Below are 19,835 nucleotides of genomic sequence, written 5' to 3' on the forward strand. Positions count from 1 at the left end.
CAGTGAAGGATGAGTCAAAACATGCCAAATGGACAAGCTGGAGGTTCCAGAGAGTTGTCAGAGATTTCCAGGGAAAGAGAGAAAATAATGTAGCTAGGGCCTCTGTAACTATCATCAACTAGCAGTTGGCCATCAAGTGTTCTGGGACACATTAAAGGAAAGTCTGGTAAAGCAACTCGGTAGGAAAAGGATTTTCCTTACCCAGAGCAAAAGTGCTGCAATTCTAAAACGAAACCAAACCAAAAATGATATGAGCACTAAGTTCACTTTCTGCTGCACTGATCTCTGACTCAGGACACGTGGCAGACAGACCAGGCGATAATGACTTGATTGTGAAAAATCTTTTTTTCACCCTCTTTCCCACATGGTGTTAGCTACAAAACTGCATGAATGGAAATTGCATAGGCACCCACGAGTAGTGTTTAGACAATCAATGACCTAATCCACATGCACAAAAGCCTGTATGTGCATATAGCTTCAGAAGAAATATTTGAAAATGTGGCTCTTACGCTTTACCATGCTGTTTGGTATTTAGTTTGCACGTCACTGAATTTTATTGTATAACATTTATTGAATGAACCTATAATCTCCATTACAATTGTGTGGCAACTGAGAAATAATGCTGTGTAGTGCGTTTTACACATTTTCCTTTTCACTAGCCTTGTGACAGTTTACTAAATCCCAGACCTCGACACACTGGTGAAAGGCCTTTCAGTCTAGCATGACTATACAATTAAGTCTGAATAGTACCATGACTCAATGCTATTCTTTAATCTGTCTGAGAGCTACAGCACTGAGCTAAAGCTGTCATGGCTAATTCTGTAATAGACATCAATGATAGAATAAACAGAAGAAAGCTTACTTCAAAGACTAGCGTCTCATTAGTTGGCCCTGCTGCATATAGACTCTCTGGATGACTAAAAGAGCGTTGATAATCAAAAACTGTCCCAGCAAAGGAGAACTTTCCTGGCCAGTCAATTGTCCAGTCCCCTGTTAGATAATACTTCTTATTCAGGTTGCGCACTGCAAGATAGCTGGTGGAGATGTGCAGTTCCTGGATTTCAATACTACGTGCTCCTGCTGGAATGATGACCACTGGATAATAGTCTACAATGAAAGAATTAAGCAATATTTTTCCCAATTGTAATAAAACAAAGTTCCCTATTTTGAGTAAACCAGGGACTATATAGACAGCGGTCCTGATCCATCAAATTGTTGCTTTAGATTTATGATGGTGTAACATTGATTTTAAAGGTTCTACACCAGCTTATAATTAGAGCAACTCAGTGGGTGAATGAGTCCCTGGAATTCTATTATTTTTTTCTTCTTGACTGAAGACAAGAAAAATCAAATTCTTTTTTAATACATATCAGGAACAATCAATCTGTTTCAGTTGTTTTACCAGGTTTTCTCTGTAATACCTATAATATAACAGGACCAATACACTTTTGGGGTGAAATGCAACAAGATGCAGAGAGTTTGTGCAAGGTCTTATACAGAACTAGATCTTCCAGTTATTGGGGATCTGCCTTATAGACACGCCGTTTCAATTGGAATGAATTTGTGTTTTACCTATGCATACAGTAAGGATTTATGCTTGGCCCTCACCCAAAATTTCACCCATTTGCAATCTGGCCACACACTACAACTCACTTGGTCTATAAAGTCCCAGTGGCTTATTGCTTCTGTAATTGCTCAGGCCATTTGAATGCTATATCTCTACATCTTGTTACTTACTGACATGGTCCCATCTGACCACCTCACAATTTTAATGTAGTTAGCCTCACAACATGCCTGTGAGATAGGGAAGTGCTATCATCCCCATTTCACACATGGCAAAACTAAGGGAGACTAAGTGACTTGCCCAAAGTCACATAAGAAGTCTGTGGGGGAGGAAAGAATTCAACCTGGGTTTCCCCAACCCCTCCACTAGGATCTTAACCACTGGCCCATCCTTCCTCTCTCAACTGAAGATGACTTTCCTGAGTCCCAGACTTGCACACTAAATACTGGCCCATCCACAGAACCCAGCTGAAAGGTTCCAATCAACGTACATAACAAAATATATATAAATTCTTTCTGGTTCCTAATAGAACAAGAAGCACCTGCATGTTTGTCATTAGTCTATGAACAACTTTTTATATCTTCCACAATCTCATTCAAGACAAAATAATTCAGATATTTTTCACTCACCTGCGACCTTAAACCCTCTTCCTTTTAAACCAGTGGTGGGCAACCTGCGGCCCGCGGGCCACACACTGCCCATCAGGGTAATCCACTGGCGGGCCACAAGACAGTTTGTTTACATTAACTGTCCGCACGCACAGCCGCCCGCAGCTCCCAGTGGCCGCAGTTCGCCATTCCCGGCCAACGGGAGCTGCAGGAAATGGCGCAGGCCGCGGGGACATACTGGCCGCCACTTCCCGCAGCTCCCAGTGGCCAGGAACGGCGAACCGCGACCACTGGGAGCTGTTGGCGGCCATGCCTGCGGACGGTCAGTGTAAACATTCTCTCACGGCCCACCAGCGGATTACCCTGATGGGCCGCAGGTTGCCCACCACTGCTTTAAAAAACCGGTGAGTGTGGAAAGTGGCTTAAGTAACAATAAAATACTTGCTATTTAACTAAGGAAAATTTATGGTCATAGTTTTCTTGTAGCCTAGGAACAGCGGAGATATGAACTCTCCTCTCACTCTCCCCGTGAGTTTCAGTTTACATCTGGACCTTGAGCCACTGACCTAATGAGCGAAGAGTCATATATACTACATGGAGATCCAGCTGAGCAATGAGTTGATGATCATGTGGAACAGCTTTCCTTACCATTAGCTTTGTGCTGGATCAAGTACTGGCCTTTAAAGAACTTGCATGTTGAATTATCTCCTTTACAAACTCCACAGGCATCCAAAGCAGCTTTTGAACCAAGTCCACGATCACACCCTACTTGCTGAAAGCAAAAGGCAGAAGTGAAGGACTCAGACACAAGGGAATTTCAAGTAACAGCTGCATTTTCTATTAAGGAGTCAATTGTTCACTTAAAAATGACATTGTTACTGAAAGAAACTTCAGTTTATCTTACTTCACAAATTCCGTCAATGCAAACATCATATTTGTTCTGGGAGCATAAGGTTCCATCTTTCACTTTGCTGGACATTGCAAAGAAAAAGTCAAAGTCTTCAGCTGTGCAGTACAATTTACATCTATCTTCCTCTGAAAACATGAAGAGACAAGTAGATTAAGAAAGGGATAGATAATAAAACAGTAAATATCATAATGCCACTATATAAATCCATGGTACACCCTCACCTTGAATACTGCATGCAGTTCTGGTCGACCCATCTCAAAAAAGATTATATTAGAATTGGAAAAGGTGCAGAGAAGAGAAACAAAAATGATTAAGGGTATGGAACAGCTTCTCCATATAAGGAGAGATTAAAAAGGCTGGGACTTTTCAGCTTGGAAAAGAGGAGACTAAGGGGAGACATGGCAGAATCATGAATGGTGTGGACAAAGAGAATAAGGAAGTGTTATGTACTTCACATAACACAAGAACCAGGGGTCACCCAATGAAATTAATAGGCAGAAGGTTTAAAACAAACAAAAGAAAGTACTACTTCACACAACGCACAGTCAACCTGTGGAACTCATTGCCAGGGGATGTTGTGAAGGGTAAACCTATAATGGGGTTCAAAAAAGAATTAGATAAGTTCATGGAGGATAGGGCCATGGATGGCTATTAGCCAAGATGGTCAGGGATGCAATCCGATGCTCTGGGTATGCCTAGCCTCTGACTGCCAGAAGCTGGGAGTGGACAACCAGGGATGGATCACTCGATGATTGCCTGTTCTGTTCATTCCCTCTGGGGCACATGGCATTGGCCGCTGTCAGAAGACAGGATACTGGGCTAGATGGACCATTGGTCTGACCTAGTATGGCTGTTCTTATGTTCTACACAATGAGGTACAACGTACTATTGTGATAGACATGGAGCTGCTATGCAGCTATGCATACATTTTATGAACTCTGTATGTGATGTGGTCAGTCAGGAAAAGTTATTGTATAGTGTATAACTATGGTGGGTTATTAGAATTTCCTGTGTGACTGTATTGATCTAACTCATATTAGGGTTTAATGGGATGTTTATTATACACCTATAATGCTTGAATTCCACCCTGCAGTCTTGGTGACAACTGAAACCATAAGGATCGTGCTTGAGTGGTTTATCATGTCTTTAGGACCCCAGAATGGGTAGAACAGACAAATACGATAGGTTATAGGTTGTTATTTTAAATTAACACATGGATTTGGCAATCCACATGGACATATAATTAAAATCCAATACCATTATGAAAACATGTAAATTCCATTAGCTCTGCTTCAGTCTCTCCAACCTCTGTTGCTGATGTGGCTTCAAATTTCAGAGCCACTTGTCCACAGTTTCAAGTTTCATTTTTTATTAAGAAAGATTGGCTGGGGATTTGTAATATTTTCATTTAACTTTTCAATTAAAAACAGAGAGCATGTAAGTTGGCACAAATGATCAGCCTATTTGGAAGCTAAGACTGCGGGCTGGCATTTCAATTCAAAAGACATTTTCCCCCCCAAAGCGATCCACACAACCAGCACCAGATTTAGGGGCAGGTGACCCATGTGACCACCTGGGGTGCTGGGCTGGAGGGGGGGACAGCGGGCTTTGTTAGCTACAAAAGGGAAAATAGAATGTTTGAAGTAATATGTTTCAGGTGTTCCATATTTGGATTCATTTTTCACTAACCTCCTAGAATTTTAGGGACCTTTGTAGAATCTCATGGAACCTTCCAGACTTTCTGAGAACTACATTTTCCTCACACCTCTACTCCTGAGGGCATTCTGCACCAAAAAATTAAAAATTCTGCACCAAAAAAATTAAAATTCTGCACACAATATTTCAAAATTCTGCAAGTTTTATTTGTCAATAAATCAATTCGGAGGCTCCAGCATGGCAATGGGGAGCACAGGCCACTGGCTGCATGAAGGTGGAAGATCACCCTGCAGCCCTCTCCACCCCCAGGACACGGACTCAGCGGTGAGGCTGCACCTGACCCTGACACAGCACAAGACCTGGGCCTACCCCAGAAACACCCTGGGGCCATGTCCAGGTGTTCACCAGGTGTGAGGCAGGTAGGCTCAACCAGGCAGGATCCAAGTGTGGAGTGTGTGGGGATCCAGATGTGGGGTGAGAGGATTCTGTGTGGGACAATCTGGGTGCAGGCAGCTCACGGGGGGTCTAGGTGTGGGGGGATCTGGATGCACAGAGGCTCGTTGGAGGGTTCCAGGTGCAGGGGTAATGGGACTCTGCAGGGGGTTCCAGGTGAAGGTTGTTGAGGCTCAGTGGAGGGGTCTGGGTGTGGGGGAGAGGGGCTTGGTGGGGTGGGGGTCTGGGTGCAGCTAGTTGGTGGTCAGTAGTGTGGGGGTCTGGATGTGGGGGCTCAGGGTGGTGCAGGGGGTGGTGCAGTGGTGGGTGGTCCAGAGGTAGGGGGATCTGGGTGCAGGGGTTGAGGTTCATTGGGTTGAGGTTCAGGTATGGAGGGCTAGGGGGTTCTGGATGTACCGGTTGAGGCTTAGCAGGGGTGGATGCTGAGCGTCCTGCAGCTGAGGGAGATTTCTGGGGGTGGGTCTGTCATAGCCCCAGCCACTCCTTGCAGGGGAAGAGGAAGTCCCATCCTCTCCAGCCCAGCCAGGACTAGCAGCTGATCCTGGCTCAGGGTAGGAGCCCCTGGCTGGGGTGTCCCCAGCCCCGTGGTGATTTACCTCTCTGCCGGCTGCTCTGGGTGCCTGAAACATTGTACCTGTGCTGATAGGGAGTGGTGCGTGACTGCTCTTGCTGCTTCCCTGTCAGAAAGTCATTTTTCTGTGGGAAAGCAAAGAAATCTCTGGGGGACATGAATTCTGTGCATGCGCAGTGGTGCAGAATTCCCACAGGAGTAAACCTAGAATGTTGTCAGCCATCCCCTCATAGGTATACAAGGGGCAGGGAATAGCCAGTCAGTCAGTGAGATATAATTACTAACTGAAGTGAAGTGAGAGCCCATATGCGATATTGTGAACCTTGTTTTACTGTGTAATTGTGAAAGTGTACTTGTGTTTTAAAATTTGAAGAGTGCAAATAGTGACTCATAAAGGAGATATTTAATGAGACACCAGAGATATCTATTGAACCTCTATCTATGTAACAAAATAAAAGAAATACTGTTACTACTTTTGCCATGCTTAACACGTAATGTTTGATGACTTTCTAAGACTGCGGAACATAGACTTTTGCTCTCCGTAATGCTGTCAGTTTTCCCCTGTAGAAAGGGAAAGATGCCTACAAAGAAGCCTTCAGGAGCTCAGTATAGGAAGCGAAAAGTTCAGTTACAATCTAGTTAGCAGCAAGGGGCAAATTTGATGGGAAAATAACTGAAACAGAATAACACAGACCTTTTGAACTAAAGGACTAGGGTTAACATTCTAAGGCTGTCACCTACTGTAACACTATTTAATACTGGTCCATCCAACATTGGTGCATAGTTCAATTTCTTGATGTTAGTACATTTCAGCTATTCTTAAAATTAAAAAGTGTCTATAAGATTAGAGGAAACTTTTTTTTTATTTGCTTATATATGGCATGAATAAATACAGATTTACAGATCCTAGCACGCAAATGTATTGTCTTATATGACAGGGATAAATCATGCATGCAAGTTGTGCATCAAAGTTGTGAAATGGGCTACAAATGCAATAAAAAATAAGGTATTCAAAAGTTTAATAAACGGGGGGGGAGGGGCGCCAAAGACACTCCTCGCTTGGGGTGCCATTTGATATAGGGCCATCCCTATGCACAGTTAGCTGGCAATCAAGTCCTTCTTATACACAGAACACACATTATGCCTACAAGGGAATTGATTGGTTCTATATTGGAAAATTCAATAATTATATTATAATGATTGCTTTTTATAGACTGGACAGTATTATTGAGTCACTTACTATCAATATTAAGCACTATGGCCAAGATTTCAAAAAACAGGAGCCTAAAGTTAGACTGCTAAATATATGCTTAGGCTTCTAACTAAGGGTATGTCTACACTGCGAAAAAACACTCGCGTCAGTGAGTCTCAGATCCCTGGTCTCAAGACTCAGGCTCACAGGGCTCATGCTACGGTGTTAAAAATAGAGTGTTAGATATTCCTGTGTGGGCTCTGAAACTCAGAGGGGGGGTGGGATGTCTCAGAGCTCAAGCTCCAGCCCAAGCAGGAACATCTGCACTGCTATTTTTAGTGCTGTAATGTGAACCTGAGTCTGTAGACCCAGGCTCTGAGACTTGCTGAGGTGGGTGTTTTTTTGCAGTGTAGACATACCCCAAGTATTCTAATTTTCAATACCCAGAAGTTTCCATTGAAGATAAAAGCTGCTCAGCAGTTTTGAAAATCAGTCCACATATTTAAGTCTAAATACAGACTTAGGGGGAGATGTTGAAAAGCACATATGGGGCTTTAGGTGTGTACGTCCTGTTTACTTTCAACAGTACTTGTGCTCCTAAATCCCTCTGGTGCTTTTTAAAAAAATTTCCTTAATGCCTAAAAGTAGGCTCCTATTTTTGAAAATCTTGGCCCATCTGTTTAACATAAATGTGTCACCATGATAGTAAATATTAAACAAGATACATCATATGAAGGATTTAATGCAATAGACATTGCCACCTAGTTCTGAGACCCACGCCAACTAGATCACTCCTTTTTAACTTTACACATTCCTCCCACCCACAATGGCTATATCAGAAAGCAGGCTTCTAACCAGTCATCAAACTACTTATATCATGTCTGTATAAATAAAGATGGCTTAAATCACTGTATTCCCAGCTAATGTTGACTATCCTCTAAAGAATATTTAACAGACCACAAATAAAAGCATATTTTAAAATATATATGTATGTAAAAGTATGTCCTCTCAAGATATTTGAAGGCGACTTCTGTGAATTGTAGACAAAGCAGCCACAATATGACATATACCCGCCACTTTCGTTTAAGAAATAGCAATCACAAATATTCACTGTGCTTTGAAACTACGGGGAAGTATTTGTAGCTATTAACTACCCAATAAAATCCTAATAATGATACTGGATGTTTACAAAATTGAGGCTTATGCAGGAAAAATAAACTTAAACTTGAGCAACAGAGAAGGAATATTTACTGAGCTATGAGTCTTATAAAGCCCCAGCAACAATTCTCATGAGAATATACCAGTAGGAAACTCGAAAGGGTTGATTTACTGTTACATTTAGAAATCTGAGAACATTCCAAATGAATGAAGATTCTGGCATGTTATTGTAGGAGTTGGTGGTTCCCATATAGAGAAATTCGTGGGAAAAGGTGGTTTGTTGTTTGGGTTTGCTTTGGTTTTTTAGTTTTGTTTTGTTTTAACAAAAAAAAAGGCAATATAAAACAAAAGTGAGGGACAGCATGGTCAGGGAACAGAGGATAGAGATCTAAATTCACGATCAAAGCCAACTTTGCAGGCTCTTACATGTGATGTTACACCGAAGACCAAATTCAGCCCTGCTAGAAAGCATGTGCAGCTCCACAGAAGTCTCCCTGGATTTCCACACACTCACAGAGGGGCTGCATTTGGCCCAGAAAATATCAATGAATTATAACAAGGTAGCCTGCCTCACACAAATTATTTTGTCAATCAGAACCATGGCCAAATTACCTTCAACTTTAGTATAGGGCTTCCAGCTGTAGTACCATCCACGGAAAGGCTTGCTGTTAAATTCTGCACACTGCTGGGCACGGAAATCCAGACTATTGGGTGGACATGGCTGAATATTGCAAAGCTGATAAATACGACTGGAGCCCTGACAGAACTTGCCACCATACTGTGGCCTACAAAGAAAGAAAAAAGAATATTTTGCAAAACCAAAAGTGGATGTGATTGACACCTGTTAAATACGTTCAATGACAGTTCGTTAAGAAGCACCATTCTATTGACTTCTGTTGAGCTAAACAGCACAACTTATTGACCCAAAAGGTCACTATTTCTCTCAAGATACAATTAATTTTAATTATCACCAAAACCAAGCAAAGTAGTCAACAAACGCTATCTGCTTGGATCATTATATATCAATTTAACCATGTGCCCATCTAGAAGTAAATACTGTTTTCACTGAATTAAACTCTTGCCAGTCAGGGTATTTTTATTTGCATGTATGATCTGATCGGTCAACACAATTACAGATCTCAGAATTACTGACCTGCGGAAGTAAACAGTATCAATGTACTGACTTGCTATATGCCAGTTTTCAGTTTACTGTGATCCAGGAATTCTCATGTATGTAACAATAATTATTTACCATAATAGTTGTTAATAAAGGAAAAAATAACAGATAACATAAAACTAATCAAACATACACTGAATGAACAATTGCATTCTGATAATTGTTAAAACTACAATATGTAGAAATGTTCCTTTAAATAGTTACCCAGCAGCTCAACTCTTACAGGAGAACAAGGGATTGTGCACGGTTGTTCTGATGTAGGAAAGCACTTATGTACATGTTTAACTTTACACACATGTTTAAGGCACACTGACTTCAATGGACTTTAATTGTGCACTTGAATACCCTTCTGAATAGTGATGCTTTGCTAAATTTGGACTAGTACGAAGATAAACTATATCATTAGTTTGCTAGTATTCATATATTAATTATGTAATCCGATTTTTAACGCTAGCTGGGTGTATATAAATATAAACAAATTAAAAATGTTAGCCTTGCTTTTTTTCAGCATGCCTACGAGAGCTGATCAGTTGATTACTGTATTCATTCACCTCTCTATTCCTTGCAGATCTATATAGAAATCTACTGATGTTATGGTTTCAATGTACAATTCTGCAGTGTTCCAGTATACCACTGTCCCCAAAACTATATGATTTTATTATTGTTGTTAGCATTATTTATATTTTCATAGTACCTGGGAGCCCCAGGCATGGACCAGAACCCCATTGTGCTAGGTACTGTACAAACACAGAACAAAAAAAACAGTCCCTACCCTAAAGAGCTTACCGTCTAAATATAATACAAGAGAAAATAGATGGATATAGACAGATGGACAGGGACATACAAGGAAACAATCTGACCGTATTGGTCAGTATGATAAGCTGTGTTCTCAGCAAACCAGCAGCCTAACCATTATCAAGTATTTTGTATTATTCCACTTAGCCTTGTTTCTAGTGAAAAAGATGTAAGTAGACTTTTGTTCCAATTCTGCACCTGCATACATTTGTCTAATGATGGTTTAAGAGGTTAGGGAAAATACACACTTGGAATGCATGTTATGGTATTTTAGTGAATGGCTTGGCTATGTTACACAAACATCACGGGAAACACTTTCAGAATAATGTACCTGGTGCAGTATTTGCACAGTTCCTAACTAAGATAATGGGAACAGTTTGTTTAAATCCCTACACACTGTATTATAAACGTCCAGTATATCTTGTAACTTATGTTAACACACTTTCCTGTTGAATCCATTGTGGAGTGATGCTGAGGGGACATGTAGGTAAAATATGGATAAGAGATTCCAGGTGCATTTTGCAATTATATTTTATACTATTTGCTTATTCCCACATTCTAATCCTCATACATTTGTAAAACAAGCTGGAGTCTGTTTTCATGTCTTGAATCAGCATTACTGCTTTGAAGGCAATACAATAGCTGGCTTTTTCAGAAGTCTTTAGTGAATACTGGACTACAGAACAGTCTCTCAAAGGAAATGGTGGAAATCCATCTGTTAGCCCATTTAAAACTGGGCAGAGCACTAGGGAAATGTGCTCTAGGGAACAATCTTGCACTGACCTCACCCAGGGATGGACTAGAATCGTTACTAGCCATCTTAACACTGGGCCTATAGTGAACTAAGGCATGCTTCCCATCTTGATTGGCAGCCGTTCAATTCAGCCAAAACTATTCTTCAGCTCAGATAGCATATATGTTGACTGAGTGTAATAGATGACAGTTTTGCCTGAATAAAGTAGGAAAAGTTGTTGGGCCCATACTCATTTCTGTTCAGATGCCTTTCCTTTACAGCATGTATGATTTCTTTTAGTTCCTCTGGCCTAGGGAACAAGACTCTCTATATGTAAGTGGGGGAAAGGAAGCAAGTCCCTGCCCAAGTAAAAGTCACCAAACAAGCGAAATAACAGAATAATTTAGGATTAGATTGTGGCTTTTAGCCCCAGCCCTGCAACTGAGGATGGTAAAAAGCTCCACCAACCTAGAGGAGCACCGAGAGAAGCATTCTAGTTTTCCATTTGTGCTACAGAACTTTAAATGGTCCGGAATACTCCACTCTCTACCAAACTGCTGGTCAGTGAATAAGTGAGAGGTAGGGTATGGGTAGGGTTCTGCTTACTCCTCACCTGTCTCTGCCCCTTATCAATGAGTCACTCCCAAAGGGGAGAAACTAATTAGAAGACTCCTCACCTCTGGGAAGCCCTTACATGGGCTGTCCAAGAGGACTCGCGTGTTAAGTTAGGGCTAACCACAATCTAACCCTGAGCTGTTACTATGTGGAAAGGGTAATCTTTATAAAAAAGAAGGCTGGCTTTGTTGTCCTATGGATCTTCAGGATGGGGAGAGGCTAAGCGGAGATATCCATGTAAATTTCAATGTACTAATCAAATGATATTATTGTTGTTTTTGTTTATTTAGCAGAACCAAATAGTGTACTACACATCTCACAATACAAATAGGAGTGCACAGTCTCTGTCCCGAAGAGCTTACAATTGAAGGCCCTGATCCACACACACACATTCATAACTTCACACATAGGAGTAAAGTTTCTCACGTGTCTAGGTGTTTTCTGGATTCAGACAATGGAAGAACGAAGGGGATACCAAACCACCCAAGAAGTTTTGAAGTAGGGGCTGCAGAGAATAGACTCCAAAGACTAATTTATAAACCATCTCAAAGAGTCCAAGCACAAAGACTCCAATAAATGTACTAATAAATAACACATTTAAAAAAAGACCTAAGGTATTAAAATACTATTCGTGTGGCTTAAATGAATTTGCCCGTCTGCGATACCCATAGCAAAGCCAATGCCCCTACTCCAAAATAATTTTAAGCAGCCCTACTGGTATATATATGTGTTACCATATGCACATTCCATCATTATAGTAGTATCTAAATGATTGATTATGAAGTCACATCTTCTGCAAAAAACAAAACCAAATAGACATGTAGTCAATACCTTGTTGGAGCAGATGTGACAACAATTAAAAGATCTGGGATGACTATTCACTTGAAGCTGACAGATGGAATACAAACAATACACTGCAATGATCTGTACACTGCTCTTTACAGAGATGGTATTCAATGCAGTACAGTTAATAATGGTAACTAGACCATGAAGTGCTGGCTCCAAACTCCTTCAAATTTTGGAATAGTTTACATCTAGATGTGCACACTTCAGCATAGGCCCAAATGCTATTAATAGTATTACAATGCTAACGTGCCTTTTTTTCCTATATGAAGTCAATGGTCTATAGAATTTTTTCACAGTCCTTATAAAATTTGATTAGTTACTGTTTCAAACTGCATCATTACTTTAAATTTTCAGTGCTTGTGATCATTCTTAAAATAATTGAATACAAAAGAATAAAAAGTTGTTTTAGTTAATACATTATTATTATTATTTTAGTCTTTTTATTATGCACATGCCTAAAACTGTATTCTAATATTTTAGCAACCAGTGCACAATTATGAAGCAGGTAGGACGCAATCCCAGTGATATGATTTAGGTATTAACTTAAATCTCTTGGGCACTATTTAGGCCCTTTACCAGCTGAACTATTAAATTATGTAATCTATTTCTTGGGAAACTATCTTAATTGTAAAATGTTGTGATGTATGAAAACCAGATCCCTAAAATTATGCTGTAGCAATTTATACAAGCGTAATGAGTTTAGCAAATCTGAATAGCTCTCAGTGTACTATAACTGACCTCAGTAGGTGTTTGGTAGTGTAAATTCATGCTTAACTCAGACTGTCATTCAGACTATGTTTCAAAAGACTCTAGGGCAGGACCACAGTGACTGTGTTACAAGTGTCAACAAAAAGGAAATTGAATTGGTTGGGTATTATTTACAGGAAGAGACTCATACTCACACACAGATGTGCGCACACAAACAGGAAAAGATTTTCAAAACCAGGAATCTAAATTTACTTCATATTTAAGCTCCAAATAAGTGATCTGATCTTTAAACTCACTGAACATCCAGTAGTTCCTACTGAAGTCACTGGAGACTCAATGCTTTTGAAAATCAGGCCATGTATTTAGAAGCCCTATTTTGAGGGCTGAAATGAATCTTCAGTGGGGCATACTCATGATGCTGAAGACTGAATTTCACCAACAGTTAAGGCTAAATTAGCTGAATGCCTTGGTGTCATCCAAAACCTTTGAAAAATCAAAGTGGGAGAAACAAATTTAGTTTTTCACATGCAGTTTGGATTTGGGAAACAGAAATGAATGTCAGGAATTTTGAAGATTTAAGTCTGAATCATTAGGATTACGTGCATGTGCACATGCACAGAATACAGTGAATACAGTTTCCACATTGCAACTAGTTAACAACTACTTTCCAATGCATTCACCTTTATTTTAAAAGCACTATTGGTCAGGGATGTGAAATACATCTATATGTGTATTTGTTCATCCTGGAACAGGATGTTCTGTAGACAGTGTTTTTTATAGTGTTGGGGTTTCATAAGTCTAATTCTGATAGAGATTTATAGTTACTCCTCTTGGCTCTAAGTGAATTATCATTAGCATAATGTAATTAGAGTAGGCAGAGACAAGATCAAGTACTGGCATTGAACATAACATGTGTTCATACCAAAATCCATAACACACATTTCTTAATGATGGTTTAAATACAATATATTGCAGTCACACACGGTTCCTATTGGAATGGTTTACTTATAACACTGGCTGAAATGTAAATCAAAGTACTCAAGCTAGTTGAAACATTTCAATTAGTAGAGGTCCCCCTTCTGTATTCTGTGCTGTGCCAAGATAGCCATACAAGAACTTGAGAAAAGAGCACTAAGTAGATAGATAGATAGTATATACATAGATCCCATGGAAACTTCAGCATAAAAACTAAAATCTATCTACCTGCATTAAAATTGTGACGCAAATGGACCAATCTAAAAAACAATTTCAAATGTATATGTGATTCTCCATTGAGAACCCATTGTGCACATCTAGAGACTGCTGTGAATTCATATATACCACGAATCCTGTGTCTATCCAATAACACTGAGACACAACAGAAAAGTTAAGCAAGTGCCCTGCCATAGATTTTTAAGGATTAGTTCCATTAATTGAAGGGCAACAGAGACTGTTATAACTAACCCACATGTTCCCATAATATAAAATGTGAAGTGTGAATATTGCTACTATAACATTATATAGTAGGTGTGTATGCTACTTTACAGTTTCATATAAAATCTGTCATATTTTGTCTTTTTATTGGCCATGGTTTAAATAATCATTTTATTGACTACGATGGAGAGCATGTGTGTCTATGCCTGTCTAGAGATGTGTCCAGAATAAACCAGTGAACCTTTTTTTCCCTGCAAGCTAAACCGAATTGAATGCTTGGGGAAAATGCTGGATCGATAGCACTTCATCACTCATCTGAAATGGTAATTCTAAGCAATGAGAGGGTTTTTTCAATCTATAGGGCAATGTAATCTTTGCCTTTTGGACAGAAATGCCAATTAAGGTATACATTAGTGAAAGCTGGGAAGACAGTGTGGGAGCATGTACACAATATTACAGTAAAATGTACAGATTAAAATAGACATTAGAGCTACTTTAGAATAAAAAAGGGACAAAATTTTGGCAAAATAAATCTCATTTTTTGACCAACTGTAGTTTTAAACATTTTGCTATGTTTCAACCAGTTCTATTTAAAACTCAGTCAGGCCTGATCAAAAACCCATTGATGTCAATGGGTGTCTATTCACTTATGTCAGTGGGCTTTAGACAGGCCCTTCGTCCCTGATATCGGAATATCCTTCCTCTTTCAGAGCTCTCCATCCTACTGATTTGTAACTGACTACTCACAGTGTACTGTGGAGCTTTCTGAGAGTCTCAGAAGCAGTTACCCCCATGTGAATTTGCAACAAAATCTACTCTTTCCCCTTTTTTGTTGTATCAGAAATAATTATTATAAAAACAATACCTTTCCACATCAATGTCTTACTTTGGGTTATTGCAGTGTCTCTCTTGATAGGTGACTCCACCTCCACAGGTCCGAGAACACTTGGACCACTCAGACCACGCAGCCCATTGGCCATTAACAGGCTTGGGTCCATGATCTCCATATCTGACACACTGACCTCTTCGACACCACTGTCAAAAGAATGTCAACAAATGTCCCATCACAGCTGGTGCTACCTAGTAGGCTGCTGAGAAGAAAAGACCCAGGTGCCAATCCTGCCATCACTTAAGCATTCATTTAACTCTATATAAATTAGCAGTCCCATTGAATTCAATGGGATGGCTCACAGAAGTGTTAGCAGGATTGGGGCCCTGGGTAGTAACAAGATAAATAAGATGACATGTAAAAAGACAAACTCTAGCACTTGTCTAGCTTTGAGTCTCTGCCTATGTTGAAATGACTGAGGACCAAATTTTAAAAAGTGGTCTCTAATTTTGGGTGCTTCAATTTTGGCTGGCCAACTTCAGATACTCTAAGTCTGATTTTCAGAAGTGATGAGTACCAAAAACTCCAGCTGATGTTAACAGCTGCTGATGGTGCCTAGCACCTCTAAATCAGCCCCAGACATTCAGAGTTGGGCATATAAAAATTAGAGGCCATTTTCCCCTCTAGCTATTAATTTACTGTTATTGCAATAAGAGAAAGGGGGAAATGAAGGAAAATACTCAAATACAGCAAGGAAACAAATCAGGCTCTTGAAAATTACAATATCTAATACAAATTACATGTTACAGTAAAATAAAATATCAGTAATTATTGAATCACACGCACCAATAGCAACGATTATTATTATCTCTCATACTTGCAATTACATTGTCATGGTAAAGCAAATGAACATGTCCTCAGACTCCTTCCAACAGGCTGATCAATAAAGATAATACATCTATAGACTATGGGCCAAATTCATTCCTGGCATAAGCCGCTACAGTAAAACATATGCTGCTTCTGCCAGGAATGAATTTGCAGCCTTGCTCTAAGTCCTATTAAAAGCATTCTATTTTTTTCAATGACTTAAATGAGAGTTGGATCAGGCCCTCGGTCCACTGTATTCTAATACAAGTTACAATACTGTAGCTCCACTAATTAAATAACTTACCATACTTATGCCACAAGCTGTCCCTTCCGCTGCTGGCATGAACTTTGTCTCACATCTATGACCTACTTTATGACACCAGAGTGATTTGCATATATCCTAGAAAAAAAATCAGAGAATTCCCCCATTGTATGCTGATGTCTAGAAGTTTTCCATGAGTGACACTTCATCAAAGCATTCCTTTGCTATCACAAAAGCCCTATGAATTAGACCCATTTCTGAACAAAGAAGAACTAGTTCTACGTTTTATAGCATAATGATACACGCTGGTCTACTGACTTCATATTTCTAGAACATTTTCAAGTTTGGTTCTCTGATTATTTTCTTGTCTTTTCAAGGTGAGACTATAAAAGAACCAACTAGCTATTAAAACTCCAAGGGCAGAACATGAACAACTCTACAGGCCTTCTAAAAATGTGGAGGGAAACAATTTTCTTGAAACACACATGAAATGTTTGGAAAGACTGTGTATAAAAAAATTGTTGTCATCTGGCAAAATGCTGGTTAACATAAAATAATCCCAAATGTTGCAGCATAGCCATAAGAATAATACTAATAATTAATAATGACAACACATCGTCAGAATGACCATATTGTGATTTTAGCAGAACACCTTTCTTAAAGAAATCGAAGGGGCCAGAACAGCCACCTACATAAATAATGGGTTAATATGACTACATCCTACATCAAAAAGCTAAGGATGGAAAGCTGCATTTTTATTACTCTGAAATAATCTTCTCAAGAGGAGCTATATTGTGCCAGGGCTTTTTGCAAATGAATAAGGACTGAAGGAACATATAAAATCTTCCTTTCCTTGCACCCTCTGTACAAGTGACACAATTGGAGCACTTAGTTTCCCCTGAGTTGTAGCCACACCACCCTGGTCACTGGAGAAAAGAGCATGCTGTAGCATCCTAATGAATGGTGAAGCTTGTGCAGTCAGCCTGGGCTTTTTGTGGATCCTGGAAAGATTTTGCATCTCAGAGGCACAGTCCCTTCTGAAGCTCCCTCTGGGGTCATGAAACTCCCTAACAGGCTAGAGCCTTCAGAGCATATGACAAGCATGCCAAGCAATTTCAGGTTTAGAAATAATCCAGACCTTGTTGCTCGTACTCCTTGCACTCATTTATAGGACATTACAGTCTTCTAATGTCAGTTCTAACTTTGTCAAAAAGATATTAACAGGTACCTTCACAAAACTGAGGTTGCATAGTTTTGCTTTCATTCCAAATTGCCATTTGCACTGGGTATCAGCATCATAGATCTGCCCTGGCAGTTTATCAGGGTATTTATATTGTCCTGTTTGTTTAGGTTCATCAATCAGGCAAGCAGCTTGAGCTGTACTATAATGAGAACGTATATTTATTAATCATGATGTTGAGCTTTTTAATCAAAAAGACTTTTATTTGCTACAGAACAGCAAAAACACATGCTATTGCATACAGTACCTTTCACGAGCATTGTAGGCATGCACTGAATGAGAATACTTGCTGCAGAAGCCAAGAGATGTTGACTTCTTGTTGGTAGCCTGACCTGCAAAGTTTTAGGAAGCAGGAATTCCCAGGCTCTAGGATTATGGTAATATTAGATATAAATGGTGTCAATTTCCTATTCTCCCTTCCTTATGTGAGTGTAACCAAGAGCAAGGAGATCTCCCTAGACTACGCTTTCCAGAAGTGCAACACAGGATCTGATGCAGAACCCACATATGCAGGGTCTCATTTCTGCGTTTTCTTCATGTGAAAGGCCATACAAAAAGGCCACAGAGTTTTAGTTGAGAGACCAATCAGCATTGTGTGTTTTTGGCTGGTTGCGCACATGTTAAAGCCAAAATTGCATATTGTTATCCATCATTCTTCCTCCTTAGTGCTTGTGGTTCCATGAGTATGGAAGTTCAATCTACCTACAATTTGCCTTCCAACTATGCGTCTGTTGGGCCATACTAAATGCTTGAATGCCCCAACGTGGATTAATAATTTTCCTATAGCAATATTACTTACTGTGGCAGAGAAAATCACCCCAAATTCTGTCATCTTTCCTTTCCCCTAGTCAGGTAAACCAGTTTGGTATCTAAGTGTCCACTCCTATATTTAATGGCAATGTATGCATATTATGCCATTGTGGGGTTCATGTAATAAAAGCAAAAACTTATGTTGCAGAGATTGCAATTCTGGTGATCATAAATGCTAAAACTAAAGGCTGCTCCTTTATCAGCATACATGGTTTGTACCAACGTGCTAGGGAAATAATGGAATTCCTTTCTTTTCAGCAGCTCTGTAAAATATGCTTATTGAAGGCATGACAATCAGATATGACTAGGTCAGGAAAAAATCCACAAATATTCATGCATTTCCCGTCAGCACCCCTTTTATATTCACTTTTCACTAATATTCTAATAAACCTGTTTACTAGAACGTTTGGGGAAAGAACGAAATGCAAGTGAATATTACAGCATATTCACAGAGGATGAAATTCATTCCTATGAAGAGAGCCAGCACAGAGGCCTATAATACCACTTATGTCCCACACAAACCAAAGTTTGTGGGCTCATCTAGTACATTGGTTTTGTATTGGCCTTTTTCACAGAGATGAAATCCACACCAAAGTAAAATTTTAATTTCTAATCATGAGTATTTGCACCAGAAAGCCAATTCTAAGAGTTGCCACCCTCCTCTGGAAGATCCTGACTTATATCTGACCTACCTGAGGAATTTATTGAGATACTGCCTGCTGCATACAGACCAGGAAAACACCCCATTGTTTCCTGTAAGCGTGGGAGACATAATGTTACCTTCGGCTTTTCTACAGGGATTTCCTTCTCCATCGTGAATCATGCCAAAGCTAGAAAGAGAACCACAAATGAGAGGGGCACCCGAAACAAAATGCCAGAAACAAGAGACAGCTTTTAGGGGGAAAGAAATGCTGTTATATTATAGCAGTAATTCTATCAACGAAGTCCACAAGTCAGAAATAAATGAACACGACAAATGGTCACTAGTCAAGCCCAGGTTAATAGAGAGTGAAATTTATTCTTGGAGTACAATACATGGAACTGGATAAAGAAGGTTGAGTTTCAGGGGAAATCTAGTTTGGCGAGGCATCAGGGGTTCAGGAACATAAATCAAACCCCCAGGCTGCCAGTACACAAACACCAGAACATCATCATGTAACATCAGTGTCTCAGCCTGCTTAATAAAGTTCTCTTTCCTGCACATCAGTTTGCTAATGAAACAATTATCATCTACCAGCTGTTTGGTGGCCCATGCGAAATAAGGTGGTGGGCTCATTCCTCTACTCCAGGGGTCGGCAACGTTTGGCATGCGGCTCGCCAGGGTAAGTACCCTGGCGGGCCGGGCCAGTTTATTTACCTGCTGACGTGGCAGGTTCGGCCAATTGCGGCCCCCACTCGCCGCGGTTCGCCGTCCCGGGCCAATGGGGG

The 19,835-nt window shown here is 40.0% G+C and overlaps 1 protein-coding gene across 2 annotated transcripts in view; it reads right to left on the reverse strand.

Annotated features, from left to right (window-relative positions):
• LOC113409629 (A disintegrin and metalloproteinase with thrombospondin motifs 18-like) overlaps positions 1–19,835 on the reverse strand; it is a 104,204-nt gene that overhangs the window by 30,955 nt on the left and 53,414 nt on the right. For both annotated transcript variants that reach the window (XM_026663765.1, XM_026663766.2), the window contains 8 exons: positions 19,100–19,237; positions 17,586–17,739; positions 16,400–16,495; positions 15,286–15,434; positions 8,725–8,897; positions 3,077–3,207; positions 2,821–2,944; positions 863–1,107 (listed from right to left, as the gene is read on the reverse strand). In XM_026663765.1, the coding sequence (XP_026519550.1) occupies positions 863–1,107; positions 2,821–2,944; positions 3,077–3,207; positions 8,725–8,897; positions 15,286–15,434; positions 16,400–16,495; positions 17,586–17,739; positions 19,100–19,237 (1,210 nt within the window). The remainder of the gene's footprint in view (positions 1–862; positions 1,108–2,820; positions 2,945–3,076; positions 3,208–8,724; positions 8,898–15,285; positions 15,435–16,399; positions 16,496–17,585; positions 17,740–19,099; positions 19,238–19,835) is intronic.

The sequence above is a fragment of the Terrapene carolina genome, unplaced genomic scaffold, assembly GCF_002925995.2.
Source record: "Terrapene carolina triunguis isolate 2854851 unplaced genomic scaffold, T_m_triunguis-2.0 Scaffold33911, whole genome shotgun sequence".
Taxonomy (NCBI): domain Eukaryota; kingdom Metazoa; phylum Chordata; order Testudines; family Emydidae; genus Terrapene; species Terrapene triunguis.